Source organism: Brachyhypopomus gauderio, unplaced genomic scaffold (genome assembly GCF_052324685.1).
Source record: "Brachyhypopomus gauderio isolate BG-103 unplaced genomic scaffold, BGAUD_0.2 sc81, whole genome shotgun sequence".
Taxonomy (NCBI): Eukaryota; Metazoa; Chordata; class Actinopteri; order Gymnotiformes; family Hypopomidae; genus Brachyhypopomus; species Brachyhypopomus gauderio.
The window spans coordinates 624,814-647,587 of record NW_027506902.1 but is presented as its reverse complement, the minus strand read 5'-3'; the positions used below and the strand labels follow the sequence as shown (position 1 = coordinate 647,587).

Genomic DNA, 22,774 nt, shown 5'->3' with positions numbered 1-22,774 from the left:
TCTTTATATCATGGTGATTTCTGTAACCCCATGGTATTGGGGACCTAAGTAATCTAAATGACTAATGTACATTTTCTGACAGAAGGAAATGTTTCTTTGACTTCATTGCGCAGAAGTATGCTTTAAAAGGGTACATTAAAACACATTACATTTACATCCAGACAGTATATGACATATTAAAATACATTGATAAATTATATATATCTTGTCTTTTTAATACACACTTATTTACAGCAATTCATTCATTAAATAAATCTCTAATAATCTCAAATATGAATATCATGTCAAGAAGTTTTTCTGTGTCCTTTCCTCCGTGTTGTTTGTGTAGTGTCTACCATGGTTTGCTGTGCTGCATGGGGATGCTCCAATCGATCAGAGAAAGGAGCAAAAATGTATGGTTTCCCCACTGTAACTGAGAGGAGAAATAAATGGTTGTCTCAACTAAGCAGGAGCAATCTTACCCTCACTAAAGATTACAACAGCAAATATATATGTGAGGTAATCATCAAACACTGCATTTGCACTTTTCACAATAAACACACTATTGGAAAGCTTAATGCCTGATTTATTAAAATACAGAATAGTGAACAAAAAAAATCAAAGACTCCAGACAGACTCCGGTGCAGGGTGAGGGTGCCATCTAGTTGCAGGCTCCATTGAATCCCCTATGGTTCTTTGGCTTAAAGAGAGAGAGGAGAAAAAGACAGGAGAAAATGATTATTATGAGTATTGATGTGATATGAATTTGAACTTGTTGCACATCCTTGGTTGTTTTTTGTACGTGTATACGTATCCAGTAAGTGTTCTCTAATACTGTGTATTCACCCACTATGGGATGTGTATATGGGTAGACAAAACTGAGTTGTCATGTGTGAGGAGTAAACTCACATCACTCTGCAGGCACATTTTGAGGCAGACCAGTTCATCAAAACCAAACAGGGCAAGACTAGGCTGAGAGCAGATGCTGTTCCCACCATTTTTGTGCATCGCCCCGCACTCAGAAAGAGGAAGTCCCCTGCACTACGATGCACCACTGGACCTGTAAAGACAGGGCAGGGCCCATAGCTGCTTATCACAGCTATAGTGTTAGAGGTGACACAGGTATAATAAGTATGAACTCCTAATAATTATATTATTTCTTTAAGTGATAGAATATTTAAAACTTAATCACACTAAATAGTATATGTCTTTTATATCTAGTAGTTTCAAAAATTGAGGAAGTACTTTAATAAAATAAAATAAAAATAAATAAAACAAAATAAAAAGCAAAATAAAATAAATAAAAGGATAAATAAATAAAATAAAAGGAAATAAAACGTTAGCTGGTACTCCAAAATGGATATCATCAACATCAATATCAACATCTTTTGGAGCCGTCCTGAGCTTTTAAAATCTGATCGGCTTTATTCTAACAAGACTGGGACTCATTTCACCCCCACGACCCAACACTCTCTACAATCACACTCAAATGTTATATTTAAACAATATTTAGCTACCCCGCAAAAACATCGCGTTTAGGTGAAATGGCATTAAGAGAGGAATTTACAAATAATAGGCTGTCTAACCGTATTCGCGTTGTCTTAGCATAGATTTAGTTCCCTAAATCTGCTTATTAAGAGGTAGATAATTCACTAAAATGCTTTAATGCACATTTTAATGCACATGTTAATTTGATTCTGATGTCCTTCTGATGTAAAGCGTACTAACCTGTAAAAGTATATCACAGATGGTCCACTGCTCCAGTTTGACTGCGCTGCTCGTATTTGCTGCTAACTTCCGGGAACTATTGACAGGCTCCACGATCCGCCATTGCTGTAAAAAAACTGGTCCATCGGAGTGAACGGAGTTGTCGCGACTCTCTCTCTATATGGCTCTGGCCTCACAGACCCGGCCCAGAGTTCACCTATTGGCAGGCGATACATTGCCCCTCCCTCAAGGGTCAACTGCCCCGGTGACCCACAGAGCCCGGACAAAGTCTCTCAAGTGAGCAGGGGTCCTCCTGAACCGATGTGGTCTCTCTTGAGCTCTCGGCAGTGCTGGGTCTGTGTCTGGGCCAGCGTGCGGGATGTCCTTAGGGGAATTAGAGCCATTAATGTCTCGCTGACAGGGCCGATAATGGAGTGAGACGGTCCGGTCCCGGTGCACCACCAAAATGCACCTTCCTGACCGCACTCGATACACCACTTCCCCCAGGCGGCTCAGGATTTCACAGGAGCCCTCCCAGTGGGACTGGAGCTTGGGGCAGCGCCCCCGTCGTGGGTTGTAGAGCCAGACCAGTACCCCTGGGGCAGGAGGATCACCTTGGCACTGGGAGCCTTAGGCAGTCTTCTGCCGACCACAAGCATCCCCCTGGTGTTCTTGAGCCAGCTGCACATACCGGTGCGACTGCTGGTCTCCACTGCCTGCCCCATGTGGGGCCCCAAAGGCCAGCTCCACGGGTGTGTGCGCAGCTCCATGGGTGTGCGCAGATCCACGGGTGTGCTCTCTGCCGAACATGAGCTGTGCTGCCATGTCCCAAATGAGCACTCAATGGCAGCATCAGTATAGATGTGTGTGTTGCTTTAGTGGGGATGCTCTGTGAAGCTTGACTGCTGGTGAAGTCTACTTGATGGTCCCTGGACTTCACATTTACATTTTATGGCATTTGGCAGACGCCTTTATCCAGAGCGACTTACATTTTTATCTAATTTTTTATACAAGTGAGCAATTGAGGGTTAAGGGCCTTGCTCAGGGGCACCTCAGTCATGGCCTTAGGTCTGGGAATCGAACCCACAACCCTCCGGTCACAAGACCAGTTCCCTAACCGCCAGGCCACGACTGCCCACTTCACTCCTCTGGCTGGACTTTCAAGCAGGAGCAAAAAGCCTTCGGGATGGCCGCAAAGATGCTCGACAGCATCTTTGGAAGCTTCTTAACAGGAGATGCGTTTTTACATGAAGCTGGAAAATATCAGACAAAATTATTAAGACTAAGATTAATTAATTTAAAGATTAATTATTAAATATTCAAAATATGGTACACTTCCACTCCACCCCCCCTTACAACACACCATTTCAACAGACTTACAGGATTCAGGAAAAGTAGTTTGCAGGTCACCTCCTGTTGTCTTCTCTGGGCTTTCTTTATTTTGCTTCAATGGAAACTAACATTAAGAGAAATTCAAAAATCAAAAGGAGACCTCCAAAATGCTGTATGAAAGAATCTAGGGAACACACTTAAATATATTGCTATGAATTGTATAGTGTTAATTCACTACCAAAATGTTCATCTCCACATGTGAGATGACTAGCAGAAAAACATGACTAGCAGAACATTAATTTCAAGAAATGTATTAGAAAAATGGACCTTTAACACCTTCCAGCCAAATTTGACAATTGGGGACTTGAGAATCAAATCGAACCAGCTGATCTTCAGTGATGGATCCAAGTTGCAGGTGTCACTTACTGAGCAGGATGGGTCGTCTTCACTACTGAGTGAGATTGTTTCAAAATTCTGTGCATCACTCTCTGCCCTGACGGAGGGTTCAGGTGGTGCACTAGTAGATGAAGTAGTGACATTGCGATCCATCATCCAGCTAATGTCATCAATTTCCGCACACCAAATATCTGGGTCCTCAAGTAGTCCAGAATCCATGTTGTTGTTCTTATTTATAATTAACATATTAACTAAAGAAATAAAAATACACAATAGTGTTACAGTAATAGATTTGCATTAATTAGCTCAACATATGAGTAAACAAATAGTTAAGATTTCATATGTACATTGCATATCCCTCCAAGCTCACTTCTAAACACAGCACACCTCTACACACCACACATCAGCAAAGACAAATGCACCTCCTACACACTACGCCACTAATCAAACACACCACGTAAAATCCATGATGTAGTGACTTGGACATTTTTTTCAACATTACTTAATCACATTTAAAATAGTTTTATTAGATGCAGCACAATATAACAAAAAAATGCCTTAATTGTCCAATTTTATCAAGCCAGTCCAAAGATATTCACATTTAAATCGGTCCTTTTTTTATGCAATTAACCTAAAACGAAAAGAAATCTTGTGATCAAGAAATGTGCTCTAGTTTTAGCATGTGGCTACATGATGGTCCTTCCAGCGAAGACGATAGCCGGGAAGACACAGCGCACTGCAAATGGGGGAAAACGCGCTGCACATAGTTGAATCGTTTGATCAAAATGACATGTGATATATTTTATAATCGCGATAGAAATAAATGAACGCTGTACAAGTTCATAAATCACTTTACTCAAACGCTTCAACAACATGTATGCTACATTTCGTAAACGCATTACAAATTCAGAAAACGCATGCAATGGAATCCTATGAGAACCGCGGGGAAGAATGTTGGGAGCAGCTAAAACCAGCTGAAAAGTAAGTTTTATGATGACCACAGTTTTGACTAGCTCCTTTTTCAGTTACTTCTGAGAACACCTTCACAACTTTTCTTTGCAGCATCTAAACGCAAACTACGCAAACAATAAATGAATGCATTGTGGCACCCTACTCCACAAGCAATATGCCTGTCTCCAGGTTCGCGCCTCAGCCCAATCACAAATATTTAGCGTTTCTGCACGCTCTCCCACGCAGTGTCCATGTCGCACATACGTAATCGCTTCATTATAAACACTACACGGCAATACATTAATCTCTTTACATAAACAAATGATTTAAGCATTTCGACGTTTAAGAAGTTGCTCGCTGAATATATTACCTATTATACAACAGTTAGTTCCGACCTCACAATCTGATTGGGTGAGAAGTGTTCTAACCGTGCTGGTATTTGTGAGAACAGCACAGAGACCGGTCTCTGGAACAGCACCATTCTCACACTAAACCTGTATCACACTAAACCTGTATCACTCGGCGGACGCGTTGCCAAGCAATGGCATATACACATAAGACTTCGGCTCGTGCCTACGACCAAATCACTCCCTCTCGTGTTCTATTGCTTAAATAACACACTATAAATCACTATCGATAAAGCAAGCTATTTAACACAATCTAGCCATTTGACTCTGTGCTAGGTTGCCACTTAAACAAACGGCCAACCTCTGCTATTACAAACATTCTAAGTAAACATTTAGCAAAGCAAATAGCTGAATTCGCACTTACCGATGAAGCGTCAGTTGGATAAGATTTTAACTGGATTCTTTCCTCTATGCCTATAACACTGAATAGATTGTCCTATTAGCTCAGTTATAACAATTAGGAATGAATAAATTATGCTCTTAATTACAGTTGATAATATCTGCTTGCTGTCAGCTGTTAGGAGAATTCGCCTACACTGGCGTATTTTCAGAATGAAGGGCGATTTATATAGTCTACCATGTATGACGTCACAATGCTCATGACGTCATAGGCATTCCATGCGCTAGCCTCACTATCCTGGCTTGCATAAAATTTATCCATTGCATTTTACAGATAAGGGAAATACTGTTATACATTCAAATTAGGACATCTCATAAAACGGACGCAGATCTAAACTGTATATGGGAATGTTTTTGCTTTTTATAAAGACCTAACGCTAAGCAGTTTCTTCATTGCTGCTGCCAAAATACTGAGCTGCCACACTTTTCCAGCACAGAATCACTGGTTCTCAGGCAGAAAAACTGCTGCTGTTCTGGTCCCATAGTCTTGTTGGTGTGGAAGTATCTGTGATGCAAGTGGCTGAAGCCGCGACCCAGGCATCATATCATAAAGTTGTTTAACCACATGAATTTAAATAGATTAAATTAAAAAAGAGAAAAAAACATTTGTCTTCTCTTGTGCTCATAGTTAAGTCCCAGGCAGTACTTTATAATTAGTTTATTATACCAGTTATCTCAATATGATTATTATAACAGCTTTTGCCAATTGGTGATTTTGCACAGATTGGAATTTGTCATCCGAATTTGTCATCATTTGTCATCCGGAATTTGTCATCATTTGCACAGATTGGAATTTTAACATCTAAGGATTTTTACCTCATAAATCAAGTGTCCACATATGTGGACATTATGCAATAATGGCAATACGTTGAACGATGTACCATGTCATAGAGGTCGTTTGTATAAATAATAATAGAAAATTTGTACAAAATGTGTTGTTGCTGTAAATAGAAACCAATATAAAATTTGCCATTTTTATTGCCTAAAAAGAAGCAAAATCTAAGAACATTTGTGTGTGTGTGTATGTGTGTGTGTGTGTGTACTGTAGGTGAAAAAATCATATTGTCCTTCTGTAATATTCATCAATATACACATGTATTGATTACACTTAGTGAGTAGAATGGAAATCACGTTATTAAGGTATATATTGAACATATTTTAGGCCTAGTACACATTGATCATTGTATGCCTTACATGCTTGTAGGCACTCTCTCTAGTAATAAAGTAGTAAATTGTGTGTGAAGCCACTCTTTGTGAGATGAAGACAGACAGCCCTGAAGATCTCTAGTCTGTAGATGAGGATGAGCTGCATCAGAATGGTGCATCTGACGGACCGGAGGAACAAGGAGACCTTGGCCAAATGACCCTGGCAGGGATGAAGTGATGGTTGTGATACCTCACCCCATCACCTCACCTCACATTGGCCACCAATGAGACCTAGCCTGCTTCACTCATGACATGGAATATGATGTAATCATGTAGCAAAATAGTATAAAAACTATGGTCTGTTAGAGGGGGGCAGCTTTCTCTTGCAGATGCTCTTGAGTGTGTGTAACGGAGATCTCTGGATCGATCCATCTTTCTATTTTTCTGTCTATTGTCTTTAACCTTATACTGCAGATTCGCACGCCTGGTGGCCATTTTTAACATTTTTGACATAGTTCACATTAAAACTAGATATCTCAAGTTGTACATATAGGAAAATTATCATTCATGGCTCAAACTGAAGTAGGCAGTTGGGGGAACATATTAATACACTTCAATATCATATTCACATAATTTGGTTTATTTTAGAGCCTCTATTGCAGATGCTAATATGCCAGGAATGTCACAAATGCTGACTTGAACTTGAACATGACTGGAATGTATATTCACATAGTTATTCAAATGTGGTATCAGAAATTACAATAAATTTCGCTAGGGTCTTTTCTAACAACACAGAAAAAATGGAGCAAATCCATGCAAGCATTGAAAAGTTATTCAGCTTTATCCAAGGTATGTCAAGTGCACCACACCCATGTCTAAATATGCCACACCCGACACACACCATTAGCCAACTAAGCTAACATGCCAACAAATTCCTTACACGAAACCGAGGAGCTACGACAAACAACAATGCTGCACATATTACAGCAAGACCAGAAAATTCCAATGACTAAATTTCATGTCCAAATATGAACGTTATGATATCATATTTATGTCCAATATAGTCCGACAGCATAAGCTAGGTTACCGTAGCCAACTCCGGTAGCATCCGACACGATACAGAGTGCTGCAGCACTCAAACGCTCTAAAACTGTTTATAATCTAACGCTTAGTTAATGTTTAGTATTAGAATATATATTTTGTACAATATCGCTTATGAAAAATTATCCATTGTTACTCACAGTACGTAGAATCGCGTCGTAGCCGGTGTACCGTCTCACTTCCGGGTTGGCGAAAATTCCGAAAATTGCTCATATATTCCACACAAAGTAATCCGTTTATGTTCAAAAGTATCCACAATCCGCATAAAAACGAACAAAATAATCCATGGCTGCTTCAGTTTCGCCGAACAGTGTGTTCTGGGGAGCTTAGCTTAGGTTAGCAAAGGGTTAGCTTATGTTGCTATGCTAGCGGCCGAAATTGGAAATGAAGCGCCAGTTTCCGAGGGCTCAATTTAAAAATATACTTGACCAATCATGTCATATGAGGGCTGGTTAGCTTCGGAAGGATGTACACTATTGGTTAGAACAGCTTTCAATCACTTCTGAGGCGCCAGCTTGTCTCTGTGGGCTTATTGGTTCACCCTCCCCCCCTCCCCTTCGCACCTCGCCGTGGGAGAGGTTGTAAAACCTGTCATTCAAAGTCACTACCCCACTTTAGACCAATAAAAACCACTCAAATCAAAGCAGAACCGCTGCAGCTTTGTAATGAGGGGTCAAATCAGCGTTAAGAATGCTTCTGTGACGCTTAGGGGGCAGATTTGTCGGAGTGTCTCATTCAGGAAGCGGATTTTGGAAAATTTTGCAGTGAGGTGAGCAAGCTTTTTAAGGTACTTAACCACAACGGATCTACGCTGTTAAGGTCTTAAATTAAAGCCTTATTAGTAAACGATTTTTAGGTGACAAAACATTAAGACATTTCACAACATAAATATGTTTTGTAAACGGATATGTCGGGAGACCCCCTCGCGGGGTGCACTTTTGTGGTCAACTTCAAAGCCGGATATCTCGCGATCGGCTGCACGTAGACGGCTGAAACTCGGTAGGCATGTAGATGGGATAGGAAATTTTGATTTAAGCGCTTTTGTTCGGAGATTCATTAATGTTTAATATGTTTTATATCGCCGTAAAGGAGCTGGGCCCGCCGGCGGGCCCACTAGGGGGCGCTTCTGCATACTCTTGTCTGATACCATACCCAACTGCTTTGACTGTTCTTTCTCACCATTAAGGTTCAAATTTCAATGACAGTGCAGTATAGTACACATGTTTGTGTTGTTTTTCAACCAGGGAAGTGTAGATCATCAACATCACACTATAAAGTTATTGAGGATATTCCAGTAGGCAGTGTGTCAGAGTCCACTTACAGTGACAGTGACATCAGCGAAGGAGAATATGAGCCAGATGTGAGACAAAGGGAAAAAAAGCAAAAAAGAACAAATCGAGGAAGGGGACAAAGGAAATGAGGGAGGTTTAAATAATTATCAAAGAAAACAGAATGTCAGAGGTAGGAATAGAATCTGGAGATGCAAGGATATTGATTACCAAGGGGTCCCATCTATGTTCATGGGGAATTTTGAGGTGAAATCACAGGGTGAGGTACCCATTGAATTATTCTCCAGTCTGTTTCAAGACTCACTCATAGATGAGACTGTTTTGAGACATTTCCTACAAGGAAATAGCTGTGGAATAACCTGAAGGTTTTGACATCACTGCCTATATTTATTTATCCAATACAAGTTACATTGTAGCCTGAACGGCATTATATTGCAATTAACTGTTCAAATATTAAGAGTTGTTTGTTTTAAGGTTCTTTTAACAGAACAAAACTTACTTGTTATAATGAAAAGAGAATAGATTCTCCCAATTTGTTATATATAATTTGGCAATTTTTATAGAAAACATATGTGGAATCTTAAAAAGATTTTAATCAGAAATATTAAACCATTTGACTTTTTATGCATGCCAGACTAATAAAAACAATTATTTAAATCTAGCTGCAAGCGGAGATTGCAGGTTCAAACACGTACTGGCCTAAGCAGCCGAAGAGAACCAATGTTGTTTTGAGCAAACGTTTGACCTTTGATATGAAAGTATGAAGTGTTTTTTTTTTTATCTCAGATGAGGCACTAAATCCCCAAAAAATCAAAATGTGGCTAAATGTATTGGCAAAAAATGATTCAGATCAGAATCAGAATCAGAATCTCTTTATTTTGCCAGGTATGTTAAACATACTAGGAATTTGTCTTTGTGAGGGGTGGGGTGAGCGAAAATAAATGGAAGCGATCACGCCAAGTCTCAGGGAAATAGGATGGTTTAATATGTGAAGTGCGCAAACCCAAACCCGTGAACTGATCCGAATTAAGGATATAATAACCAGCGGTCAACTGGTACAAAGACAAGACATATATAGACGAACAAACGACCCTCAGGTGGGCGGAGCCCGCGATCCGTCTCACCTGAGGGTCGTTTGTTCGTCTATATATGTCTTGTACGAACACAACACCACACCCACAGGACAAGCTGCTGCTGTAGACGGGGGTGACCAGTAGGGGGCCGCCGTACCGTGACAGTGAGAGCAACACATGTATGACATGTAACACGTGCACACTGTTGACAAACATAACTCTAAAGGTACAATAAACAATAAATAGACTCTGGAATATAGTTAGTACTAGAAAAAAGACATAAGACAATATAAAATGTAAAATATAAAATCTGTACTGTACACATGTGAGTATGAATATGTGAGTACGAATATATATGTATCCAGATGTTCTTGAGGTAGGTTTATGTTTAATAATGTTGTAGATGTTGCGGATGATGTTAACATTGTACAGCTGTGCAAAATAGCATAGTGCAAGTGAGAGACATGTCCTGTTCAGTGCAATTAAGTCCATTTGGTTTAAAGACTCAGATGAGTCCACTGTGGTTGAGGAGAGCTACAGCTCTGGGAAAGAAGCTGTTAGCATGTCGTTTTGTGCTGGTTCTGATGGTCCTTAGTCTTCTACCAGAGAGGAGAGTCTGGAAGAGGTGATGTGCAGGATGTGAGGGGTCTGTTGTAATTTTGTGAGCGCGTTTCCTCACCCTGCTGGTGTGGATCTCCTGCAGCGTTGGCAGGTTACATCCAATGATCTTCTCTGCTGGTCTGATGATGCGCTGGAGTCTGGCTCTTTCTTGTGATGTAGAGGAACCAAACCAGGTGGTTATGGATGAGGTGAGGATGGACTCGATGATCGCTGTATAGAACTGGATCATCAGGGTCTCTAGTTCGAGATTAGTTTAGATTAGATTAGATGATACTTTATTAATCCCCAAGGGGAAATTCACTTGTCCAGCAACACACATCAATTACAAAAAACACACAAATGCCACACAACACCAACCCACCACCCAGATGTCCATAGTTGTTAATGCGTTGGTATATAGCGACCAACTTTAGGCCAATGTTGGAGCACATTGCTGTTCAATGCTTTGATTGTTTTATAATTGTTATATATTACGTTCATTTATATATTTAGAGGGACAGGAAGGGGTTAGAAATTCAGATTAGATTAATTTTTTAACATTAACATATCTTTATATCATGGTGATTTCTGTAACCCCATGGTATTGGGGACCTAAGTAATCTAAATGACTAATGTACATTTTCTGACAGAAGGAAATGTTTCTTTGACTTCATTGCGCAGAAGTATGCTTTAAAAGGGTACATTAAAACACATTACATTTACATCCAGACAGTATATGACATATTAAAATACATTGATAAATTATATATATCTTGTCTTTTTAATACACACTTATTTACAGCAATTCATTCATTAAATAAATCTCTAATAATCTCAAATATGAATATCATGTCAAGAAGTTTTTCTGTGTCCTTTCCTCCGTGTTGTTTGTGTAGTGTCTACCATGGTTTGCTGTGCTGCATGGGGATGCTCCAATCGATCAGAGAAAGGAGCAAAAATGTATGGTTTCCCCACTGTAACTGAGAGGAGAAATAAATGGTTGTCTCAACTAAGCAGGAGCAATCTTACCCTCACTAAAGATTACAACAGCAAATATATATGTGAGGTAATCATCAAACACTGCATTTGCACTTTTCACAATAAACACACTATTGGAAAGCTTAATGCCTGATTTATTAAAATACAGAATAGTGAACAAAAAAAATCAAAGACTCCAGACAGACTCCGGTGCAGGGTGAGGGTGCCATCTAGTTGCAGGCTCCATTGAATCCCCTATGGTTCTTTGGCTTAAAGAGAGAGAGGAGAAAAAGACAGGAGAAAATGATTATTATGAGTATTGATGTGATATGAATTTGAACTTGTTGCACATCCTTGGTTGTTTTTTGTACGTGTATACGTATCCAGTAAGTGTTCTCTAATACTGTGTATTCACCCACTATGGGATGTGTATATGGGTAGACAAAACTGAGTTGTCATGTGTGAGGAGTAAACTCACATCACTCTGCAGGCACATTTTGAGGCAGACCAGTTCATCAAAACCAAACAGGGCAAGACTAGGCTGAGAGCAGATGCTGTTCCCACCATTTTTGTGCATCGCCCCGCACTCAGAAAGAGGAAGCCCCCTGCACTACGATGCACCACTGGACCTGTAAAGACAGGGCAGGGCCCATAGCTGCTTATCACAGCTATAGTGTTAGAGGTGACACAGGTATAATAAGTATGAACTCCTAATAATTATATTATTTCTTTAAGTGATAGAATATTTAAAACTTAATCACACTAAATAGTATATGTCTTTTATATCTAGTAGTTTCAAAAATTGAGGAAGTACGTTAATAAAATAAAATAAAAATAAATAAAACAAAATAAAAAGCAAAATAAAATAAATTTAAATAAAATAAATAAAAGGATAAATAAATAAAATAAAAGGAAATAAAACGTTAGCTGGTACTCCAAAATGGATATCATCAACATCAATATCAACATCTTTTGGAGCCGTCCTGAGCTTTTAAAATCTGATTGGCTTTATTCTAACAAGACTGGGACTCATTTCACCCCCACGACCCAACACTCTCTACAATCACACTCAAATGTTATATTTAAACAATATTTAGCTACCCCGCAAAAACATCGCGTTTAGGTGAAATGGCATTAAGAGAGGAATTTACAAATAATAGGCTGTCTAACCGTATTCGCGTTGTCTTAGCATAGATTTAGTTCCCTAAATCTGCTTATTAAGAGGTAGATAATTCACTAAAATGCTTTAATGCACATTTTAATGCACATGTTAATTTGATTCTGATGTCCTTATAATACACAATCAGATTTTTTAAGCGTACTAACCTGTAAAAGTATATGATGGTCCACTGCTCCAGTTTGACTGCGCTGCTCGTATTTGCTGCCAACTTCCGGGAACTATTGACAGGCTCCACGATCCGCCATTGCTGTAAAAAAACTGGTCCATTGGAGTGAACGGAGTTGTCGCGACTCTCTCTCTATATGGCTCTGGCCTCACAGACCCGGCCCAGAGTTCACCTATTGGCAGGCGATACATTGCCCCTCCCTGAAGGGTCAACTGCCCCGGTGACCCACAGAGCCCGGACAAAGTCTCTCAAGTGAGCAGGGGTCCTCCTGAACCGATGTGGTCTCTCTTGAGCTCTCGGCAGCGCTGGGTCTGTGTCTGGGCCAGCGTGCGGGATGTCCTTAGGGGGATTAGAGCCATTAATGTCTCGCTGGCAGGGCCGATATGGAGTGAGACGGTTCGGTCCCGGTGCACCACCAAAATGCACCTTCCTGACCGCACTCGATACACCACTTCCCCCAGGCGGCTCAGGATTTCACAGGAGCCCTCCCAGTGGGACTGGAGCTTGGGGCAGCGCCCCTGTCGTCGTCGTGGGTTGTAGAGCCAGACCAGTACCCCTGGGGCAGGAGGATCACCTTGGCACTGGGAGCCGTAGGCAGTCTTCTGCCGACCACAAGCATCCCCCTGGTGTTCTTGAGCCAGCTGCACATACCGGTGCGACTGCTGGTCTCCACTGCCTGCCCCATGTGGGGCCCCAAAGGCCAGCTCCATGGGTGTGCGCAGATCCACGGGTGTGCTCTCTGCCGAACATGAGCTGTGCTGCCATGTCCCAAATGAGCACTCAATGGCAGCATCAGTATAGATGTGTGTGTTGCTTTAGTGGGGATGCTCTGTGAAGCTTGACTGCTGGTGAAGTCTACTTGATGGTCCCTGGACTTCACATTTACATTTTATGGCATTTGGCAGACGCCCTTATCCAGAGCGACTTACATTTTTATCTAATTTTTTATACAAGTGAGCAATTGAGGGTTAAGGGCCTTGCTCAGGGGCACCTCAGTCATGGCCTTAGGTCTGGGAATCGAACCCACAACCCTCCGGTCACAAGACCAGTTCCCTAACCGCCAGGCCACGACTGCCCACTTCACTCCTCTGGCTGGACTTTCAAGCAGGAGCAAAAAGCCTTCGAGATGGCCGCAAAGATGCTCGACAGCATCTTTGGAAGCTTCTTAACAGGAGATGCGTTTTTACATGAAGCTGGAAAATATCAGACAAAATTATTAAGACTAAGATTAATTAATTTAAAGATTAATTATTAAATATTCAAAATATGGTACACTTCCACTCCACCCCCCCTTACAACACACCATTTCAACAGACTTACAGGATTCAGGAAAAGTAGTTTGCAGGTCACCTCCTGTTGTCTTCTCTGGGCTTTCTTTATTTTGCTTCAATGGAAACTAACATTAAGAGAAATTCAAAAATCAAAAGGAGACCTCCAAAATGCTGTATGAAAGAATCTAGGGAACACACTTAAATATATTGATATATTGCTATGAATTGTATAGTGTTAATTCACTACCAAAATGTTCATCTCCACATGTGAGATGACTAGCAGAAAAACATGACTAGCAGAACATTAATTTCAAGAAATGTATTAGAAAAATAGACCTTCATACCTTCCAGCCAAATTTGACCATTGGGGACTTGAGAATCAAATCGAACCAGCTGATCTTCAGTGATGGATCCAAGTTGCAGGTGTCACTTACTGAGCAGGATGGGTCGTCTTCACTACTGAGTGAGATTGTTTCGAAACTCTGTGCATCACTCTCTGCCCTGACGGAGGGTTCAGGTGGTGCACTAGTAGATGAAGTAGTGACATTGCGATCCATCATCCAGCTAATGTCATCGTCAATTCCCGCACACCAAATATCTGGGTCTTCAAGTAGTCCAGAATCCATGTTGTTGTTCTTATTTATAATTAACATATTAACTAAAGAAATAAAAATACACAATAGTGTTACAGTAATAGATTTGCATTAATTAGCTCAACATATGAGTAAACAAATAGTTAAGATTTCATATGTACATTGCATATCCCTCCAAGCTCACTTCTAAACACAGCACACCTCTACACACAACACATCAGCAAAGACAAATGCACCTCCTACACACTACGCCACTAATCAAACACACCACGTAAAATCCATGATGTAGTGACTTGGACATTTTTTTCAACATTACTTAATCACATTTAAAATAGTTTTATTAGATGCAGCACAATATAACAAAAAAATATGCCTTAATTGTCAAATTTTATCAAGCCAGTCCAAAGATATTCACATTTAAATCGGTCCTTTTTTAAAATTTATTATTTTTTTATGCAATTAACCTAAAACGAAAGGAAATCTTGTGATCAAGAAATGTGCTCTAGTTTTAGCATGTGGCTACATGATGGTCCTCCCAGCGAAGACGATAGCCGGGAAGACACAGCGCACTGCAAATGGGGGAAAACGCGCTGCACATAGTTGAATCGTTTGATCAAAATGACGTGATATATTTTATAATCGCGATAGAAATAAATGAACGCTGTACAAGTTCATAAATCACTTTACTCAAACGCTTCAACAACATGTACGCTACATTTCGTAAACGCATTACAAATTCAGAAAACACATGCAATGGAATCCTATGAGAACCGCGGGGAAGTATGTTGGAAGCAGCTAAAACCAGCTGAAAAGTAAGTTTTATGATGACCACAGTTTTGACTAGCTCCTTTTTCAGTTACTTCTGAGAACACCTTCACAACTTTTCTTTGCAACATCTAAACGCAAACTACGCAAACAATGAATGAATGCATTGTGGCACCCTACTCCACAAGCAATATGCCTGTCTCCAGGTTCGCGCCTCAGCCCAATCACAAATATTTAGCGTTTCTGCACGCTCTCCCACGCAGTGTCCATGTCGCACATACATAATCGCTTCATTATAAACACTACACGGCAATGCATTAATCTCTTTACATAAACAAATGATTTAAGCATTTCGACGTTTAAGAAGTTGCTCGCTGAATATATTTGTTACCTATTATACAACAGTTAGTTCCGACCTCACAATCTGATTGGATGAGAAGTGTTCTAACCGTGCTGGTATTTGTGAGAACAGCACAGAGACCGGTCTCTGGAACAGCACCATTCTCACAACCTGTATCACTCGGCGGACGCGTTGCCAAGCAATGGCATATACACATAAGACTTCGGCTCGTGCCTACGACCAAATCACTCCCTCTCGTGTTCTATTGCTTAAATAACACACTATAAATCACTATCGATAAAGCAAGCTATATAACACAATCTAGCCATTTGACTCTGTGCTAGGTTGCCACTTAAACAAACGGCCAACCTCTGCTATTACAAACATTCTAAGTAAACATTTAGCAAAGCAAATAGCTGAATTCGCACTTACCGATGAAGCGTCAGTTGGATAAGATTTTAACTGGATTCTTTCCTCTATGCCTATAACACTGAATAGATTGTCCTATTAGCTCAGTTATAACAATTAGGAATGAATAAATTATGCTCTTAATTACAGTTGATAATATCTGCTTGCTGTCAGCTGTTAGGAGAATTCGCCTACACTGGCGTATTTTCAGAATGACGGGCGATTAATATAGTCTACCATGTATGACGTCACAATGCTCATGACGTCATAGGCATTCCATGCGCTAGCCTCACTATCCTGGCTTGCATAAAATTTATCCATTGCATTTTACAGATATTTCCCTTAAGGGAAACACTGTTATACATTCAAATTAGGACATCTCATAAAACGGACGCAGATCTAAACTGTATATGGGAATGTTTTTGCTTTTTATAAAGACCTAACGCTAAGCAGTTTCTTCATTGCTGCTGCCAAAATACTGAACTGCCACACTTTTCCAGCACAGAATCACTGGTTCTCAGGCAGAAAAACTGCTGCTGTTCTGGTCCCATAGTCTTGTTGGTGTGGAAGTATCTGTGATGCAAGTGGCTGAAGCCGCGACCCAGGCATCATATCATAAAGTTGTTTAACCACATGAATTTAAATAGATTAAATTAAAAAAGAGAAAAAACATTTGTCTTCTCTTGTGCTCATAGTTAAGTCCCAGGCAGTACTTTATAATTAGTTTATTATACCAGTTATCTCAATATGATTATTATACCAGCTTTTGCCAATTGGTGATTTTGCACAGATTGGAATTTGTCATTGTCACGATGAGGACCCCGGCCCCTCCCTTTTGGGCGTGTGTAAACGTGGTCCACGTGCTTTGTCTGCGTCCGTGTATATACGTGGTTAGGGTTTTGTTGTGTGATTAATAAGTCTCACCTGTGAATAGTCTCGTGATCACGTGGGGCTAATGTGGTTTGTCTATTTAATGTGCGCTCGCGCAGTGTCCTGTGCTCGTCGTTGTCTATGTCTGCACGTTGTGCTGCGTATATGAGTGTTTATTGTGCGCTATTGCGCAATATCTGTTTAAAAATAAAAGTGACGTCTGTCGCCACAAGAGGGATTCGTGTCTCATCCTTCACCACGACCCCACCGTCACAGAACGACGAGCCGTCCTGAGACACCCAGATCATGCCTGGCTACGCCACCCGGCAGAAGAAGGCAAAGCGCCCAAGCAAGCGTCATCACCACGCTTCGTCTTCCCCCTCGCGCCGCGGCGCTACGTCGACTCTGGCACAGAGAAAGTGGGAGGAGGACACCCCCCCGTGCCAAGAAGCCACACCGTCGGTCGAGGAGCTGGAGAAGGACCCGGTGTGTGCCTACCAACTGGCCACAGCCCGGGGGCTCGAACTAAAGGACCCCGAGCTGGCGGAGATGCTCCGCGAGGGGGTGGTACGTATATGGAGGGAGCGACACCTTGCTCCTTCTCGCGCCACCTCGCCGCTGCAGGTAGGCGCAATCGCGTCCACCCCGGAGGTGGAATTCGGGGAGGAGGATTCTGAGGGGGAGGAGCAGGAGGAAGAGGAGGCGTATTCCCCTTCGGTAGGCGAGGCCTCCACCATAGACTACGGTGGCGAGGAGGAGGAAGCCTACCCCCCCTCGGATTACGACGCCTCCACCATAGACTACGGTGGCGAGGAGGAGGAAGCCTACCCCTCTTCGGAGGACGACGCCTCCACCGTTGACTACGTGGGCGAGGAGGAGGAGGAGTCTGAGGAGGAGGACTACCTTCCTCCGCCCGTAGGTCTCTCTCCCTCCGTAGAGGAAGAGGGGGAGGAGGAGGAAGGCTCCGATTCGGAGGGAGAGGAGGAGAGTCCGCTTCCCTCTGAGAGAGTAGCCGGGACTAGGAAAGGGGGTTCGGTGAGGTGTCCATCCTCCGACCGCTCCGGCGAAAGTGCAATGGACTGCTCCCGGGGTGGCAGCCCGGAGCAGTCCATGGAGTGGAGCCGGGGCACAGAGGAGGAGATGGACACAGAGGAGGAGCTCCCTTGCGGCCCACAGGGCGCGTACGACAGCCGCACTGCACAGGGCGCGCACGACAGCCGCGCTGCACCGGGCGCGTCCGCCAGCCGCAATGCACCCAGCGGAGGTTCCGCAGCAAAGGCTGGAGGAGGAACATCCCCTGCAGCAGCGCCTGCAGCTCCCGACCTCTCTCCCCTCCTAGCTCTCCTCCTGGCGCGTAGCTGGGTCCCTGTTTCATGTTTTTGTGTACCAGTGTTCGTTAGTCTCCCCATTTGTGTGCCTAACCCATTTTTCCCTCTCGTGCCACTTTGTGTAAACGTGCCTGTGTGTGTGTTTGTGAACGTTCTGTTTAATGTGTCTCCCGTCTTTTCCCCCGTCTTCCCAAGGAGGATGTGCTAGGCGGTCCGTGGCGGACGCTTCACCAAGGGCGGTCACCTCCCAGACGCAGGACTGAGCGCGTCGGATCCGCCCATCGTCGTGGGTTCGGGGCACTCGGTCCTGTTGGCACCCCGGGACGGGTAGTGCCCTTGGAGGGGGCGTCTGTCACGTTGAGGACCCCGGCCCCTCCCTTTTGGGCGTGTGTAAACGTGGTCCACGTGCTTTGTCTGCGTCCGTGTATATACGTGGTTAGGGTTTTGTTGTGTGATTAATAAGTCTCACCTGTGAATCGTCTCGTAATCACGTGGGGCTAATGTGGTTTGTCTATTTAATGTGCGCTCGCGCAGTGTCCTGTGCTCGTCGTTGTCTATGTCTGCACGTTGTGCTGCGTATATGAGTGTTTATTGTGCGCTATTGCGCAATATCTGTTTAAAAATAAAAGTGACGTCTGTCGCCACAAGAGGGATTCGTGTCTCATCCTTCACCACGACCCCACCGTCACAGTCATCCGAATTTGTCATCATTTGTCATCCGGAATTTGTCATCATTTGCACAGATTGGAATTTTAACATCTAAGGATTTTTACCTCATAAATCAAGTGTCCACATATGTGGACATTATGCAATAATGGCAATACGTTGAACGATGTACCATGTCATAGATGTCGTTTGTATAAATAATAATAGAAAATTTGTACAAAATGTGTTGTTGCTGTAAATAGAAACCAATATAAAATTTGCCATTTTTATTGCCTAAAAAGAAGCAAAATCTAAGAACATTTGTGTGTGTGTGTGTGTGTGTGTACTGTAGGTGAAAAATTCATATATTGTCTTTCTGTAATATTCATCAATATACACATGTATTGATTACACTTAGTGAGTAGAATGGAAATCACGTTATTAAGGTATATATTGAACATATTTTAGGCCTAGTACACATTGATCATTGTATGCCTTACATGCTTGTAGGCACTCTCTCTAGTAATAAAGTAGTAAATTGTGTGTGAAGCCACTCTTTGTGAGATGAAGACAGACAGCCCTGAAGATCTCTAGTCTGTAGATGAGGATGAGCTGCATCAGAACGGTGCATCTGACGGACCCAAGGAACAAGGAGACCTTGGCCAAATGACCCTGGCAGGGATGAAGTGATGGTTGTGATACCTCACCCCATCACCTCACCTCACATTGGCCACCAATGAGACCTAGCCTGCTTCACTCATGACATGCAATATGATGTAATCATGTAGCAAAATAGTATAAAAACTATGGTCTGTTAGAGGGGGGCAGCTTTCTCTTGCAGATGCTCTTGAGTGTGTGTAACGGAGATCTCTGGATCGATCCATCTTTCTATTTTTCTGTCTATTGTCTTTAATAAACTTTGTACTCTTGTCTGATACCATACCCAACTGCTTTGACTGTTTTTTCTCACCATTAAGGTTCAAATTTCAATGACAGTGCAGTATAGTACACATGTTTATGTGTTGTTTTTCAACCAGGGAAGTGTAGATCATCAACATCACACTATAAAGTTATTGAGGATATTCCAGTAGGCAGTGTGTCAGAGTCCACTTACAGTGACAGTGACATCAGCGAAGGAGAATATGAGCCAGATGTGAGACGAAGGGAAAAAAGCAAAAAAGAACAAATCGAGGAAGGGGACAAAGGAAATGAGGGAGGTTTAAATAATTATCAAAGAAAACAGAATGTCAGAGGTAGGAATAGAATCTGGAGATGCAAGGATATTGATTACCAAGGGGTCCCATCTATGTTCATGGGGAATTTTGAGGTGAAAGCACAGGGTGAGGTACCCATTGAATTATTCTCCAGTCTGTTTCAAGACTCACTCATAGATGAGACTGTTTTGAGAGATTTCCTACAAGGAAATAGCTGTGGAATAACCTGAAGGTTTTGACATCACTGCCTATATTTATTTATCCAATACAAGTTACATTGTAGCCTGAACGGCATTATATTGCAATTAACTGTTCAAATATTAAGAGTTGTTTGTTTTAAGGTTCTTTTAACAGAACAAAACTTACTTGTTTTAATGAAAAGAGAATAGATTCTCCCAATTTGTTATATATAATTTGGCAATTTTTATAGAAAATATTCACTCCGTTCTTGCATGGTGTCCACATATTTGGAATATATGTGGAACATATGTGGAATCTTAAAAAGATTTTTATCAGAAATATTAAACCATTTGACTTTTTATGCATGCCAGACTAATAAAAACAATTATTTAAATCTAGCCGCAAGCGGAGATTGCAGGTTCAAACACGTACTGGCCTAAGCAGCCGAAGAGAACCAATGTTGTTTTGAGCAAATGTTTGACCTTTGATATGAAAGTATGAAGTGTTTTTTTTTTTAAATCTCAGATGAGGCACTAAATCCCCAAAAAATCTAAATGTGGCTAAATGTATTGACAAAAAATGATTCAGATCAGAATCAGAATCAGAATCTCTTAATTTTGCCAGGTATGTTAAACATACTAGGAATTTGTCTTTGTGACGGGTAGGGTGAGCGAAAATAAATGGAAGCGATCACGCCAAGTCTCAGGGAAATAGGATGGTTTAATATGTGAAGTGCGCAAACCAAAACCCGTGAACTGATCCGAATTAAGGATATAATAACCAGCGGTCAATTGGTACAAAGACAAGACATATATAGACGAACAAACGACCCTCAGGTGAGACGGATCGCGGGCTCCGCCCACCTGAGGGACGAACACAAAACCACACCCACAGGACAAGCTGCTGCTGTAGACGGGGGTGACCAGTAGGGGGCCGCCGTACCGTGACAGTGAGAGCAACACATGTATGACATGTAACACGTGCACACTGTTGACAAACATAACTCTAAAGGTACAATAAACAATAAATAGACTCTGGAATATAGTTAGTACTAGAAAAAAGACATAAGACAATATAAAATGTAAAATATAAAATCTGTACTGTACACATGTGAGTATGAATATGTGAGTACGAATATATATGTATCCAGATGTTCTTGAGGTAGGTTTATGTTTAATAATGTTGTAGATGTTGCGGATGATGTTAACATTGTACAGCTGTGCAAAATAGCATAGTGCAAGTGAGAGACATGTCCTGTTCAGTGCAATTAAGTCCATTTGGTTTAAAGACTCAGATGAGTCCACTGTGGTTGAGGAGAGCTACAGCTCTGGGAAAGAAGCTGTTAGCATGTTGTTTTGTGCTGGTTCTGATGGTCCTTAGTCTTCTATCAGAAAGGAAAGCCTGGAAGAGGTGATGTGCAGGATGTGAGGGGTCTGTTGTAATTTTGTGAGCGCGTTTCCTCACCCTGCTGGTGTGGATCTCCTGCAGCGTTGGCAGGTTACATCCAATGATCTTCTCTGCTGATCTGATGATGCGCTGGAGTCTGGCTCTTTCTTGTGATGTAGAGGAACCAAACCAGGTGGTTATGGATGAGGTGAGGATGGACTCGATGATCGCTGTATAGAACTGGATCATCAGGGTCTCTAGTTCTAGATTAGTTTAGATTAGATGATACTTTAATCCCCAAGGGGAAATTCACTTGTCCAGCAACACACATCAATTACAAAAAACACACAAATGCCACACAACACCAACCCACCACCCAGATGTCCATAGTTGTACACCCGAATAGCCGTAGGGATAAAAGATTTCTTGAATCTTTCAGTTCTACATCGCACTGAGAGAAGCCTGTTACTACGGTTGCTCCTCTGTGCTGCCATAGTCTCGTGCAGCGGGTGTCTGCTGTTGTCAAGGATGGACTGCACCAGACGTCTTACCCTCTTCTCCGCCAGCTCCTTCACCTGGTCCGCTCTCCCACCCATCACCGTCACACACTTCCAGCCTATTGTGGTCCCTCATAGATCATAGAACTAAATCACATGCTGAGATTAGCTTTGTCTGTATGTTTGTGAGGTGTTTCATGTAAGCAATGCTTTTCAGTAGGTTCCAGTATGTGGCCAGTAAACGGAGCCAAAGTACTACCATACAGATATTACAGCGATGAAAAGAAATTTTAGTGAAATAAAATGTTAATTCCTGGTCAGGCAGTATACTTTTTGTTATAAGATGTAATTACAAAGTTATTTGGCTCATTGGTCTGAATCATACAATACTCCTTACTTTTCTGTATTCTGCATGACAGGATTGCAGCATTCGTTTTGATGATTTTAGAGGGTTTTGTGTACAGTAGCATCCCCGACAGGTCAATTTGAACCAAACTTGGAGCACATCACAGGAACCTCAATCCATGACAGCATTTGAAATTAGGAGTTGATCACTTACATGGTTTGAGTTAT

At 41.8% G+C, this 22,774-nt stretch overlaps 1 protein-coding gene and 2 long non-coding RNA genes across 5 annotated transcripts; all 3 read right to left on the bottom strand.

Annotated features, from left to right (window-relative positions):
• Nucleotides 1-324: 324 nt before the first annotated feature.
• Nucleotides 325-5,325, bottom strand: LOC143493071 (uncharacterized). 3 transcript variants are annotated; one of them, XR_013125335.1, is made up of 6 exons: nucleotides 5,137-5,325; nucleotides 3,445-3,665; nucleotides 3,067-3,142; nucleotides 1,708-2,939; nucleotides 889-1,039; nucleotides 325-679 (listed from the first exon to the last, which is right to left on the bottom strand). It is a non-coding gene; the product is annotated as an uncharacterized LOC143493071 (long non-coding RNA). The 3 variants fall into 3 exon arrangements; XR_013125334.1 differs by having other exon boundaries at nucleotides 889-1,078; nucleotides 3,067-3,665; XR_013125333.1 differs by having other exon boundaries at nucleotides 3,067-3,665.
• A 5,947-nt stretch (nucleotides 5,326-11,272) lies between these two features.
• On the bottom strand, nucleotides 11,273-13,824 carry LOC143493088 (uncharacterized). Its single transcript, XM_076991216.1, has 3 exons — nucleotides 12,685-13,824; nucleotides 11,837-11,987; nucleotides 11,273-11,627 (listed from the first exon to the last, which is right to left on the bottom strand). Exon 1 carries the CDS (start codon nucleotides 13,412-13,414, stop codon nucleotides 12,953-12,955), a length of 462 nt encoding a protein of 153 aa, XP_076847331.1. The 5' UTR covers nucleotides 13,415-13,824; the 3' UTR covers nucleotides 11,273-11,627; nucleotides 11,837-11,987; nucleotides 12,685-12,952.
• Nucleotides 13,825-14,059: 235 nt separating this feature from the next.
• On the bottom strand, nucleotides 14,060-16,479 carry LOC143493030 (uncharacterized). The gene is made up of 3 exons (XR_013125310.1): nucleotides 16,106-16,479; nucleotides 14,320-14,633; nucleotides 14,060-14,100 (listed from the first exon to the last, which is right to left on the bottom strand). It is a non-coding gene; the product is annotated as an uncharacterized LOC143493030 (long non-coding RNA).
• Nucleotides 16,480-22,774: the final 6,295 nt, after the last annotated feature.

Excerpts from the sequence above, each read along its gene's own strand:
- LOC143493088 (XM_076991216.1), bottom strand. The coding sequence starts at position 13,414 with ATGGAGCTGGCCTTTGGGGCCCCACATGGGGCAGGCAGTGGAGACCAG.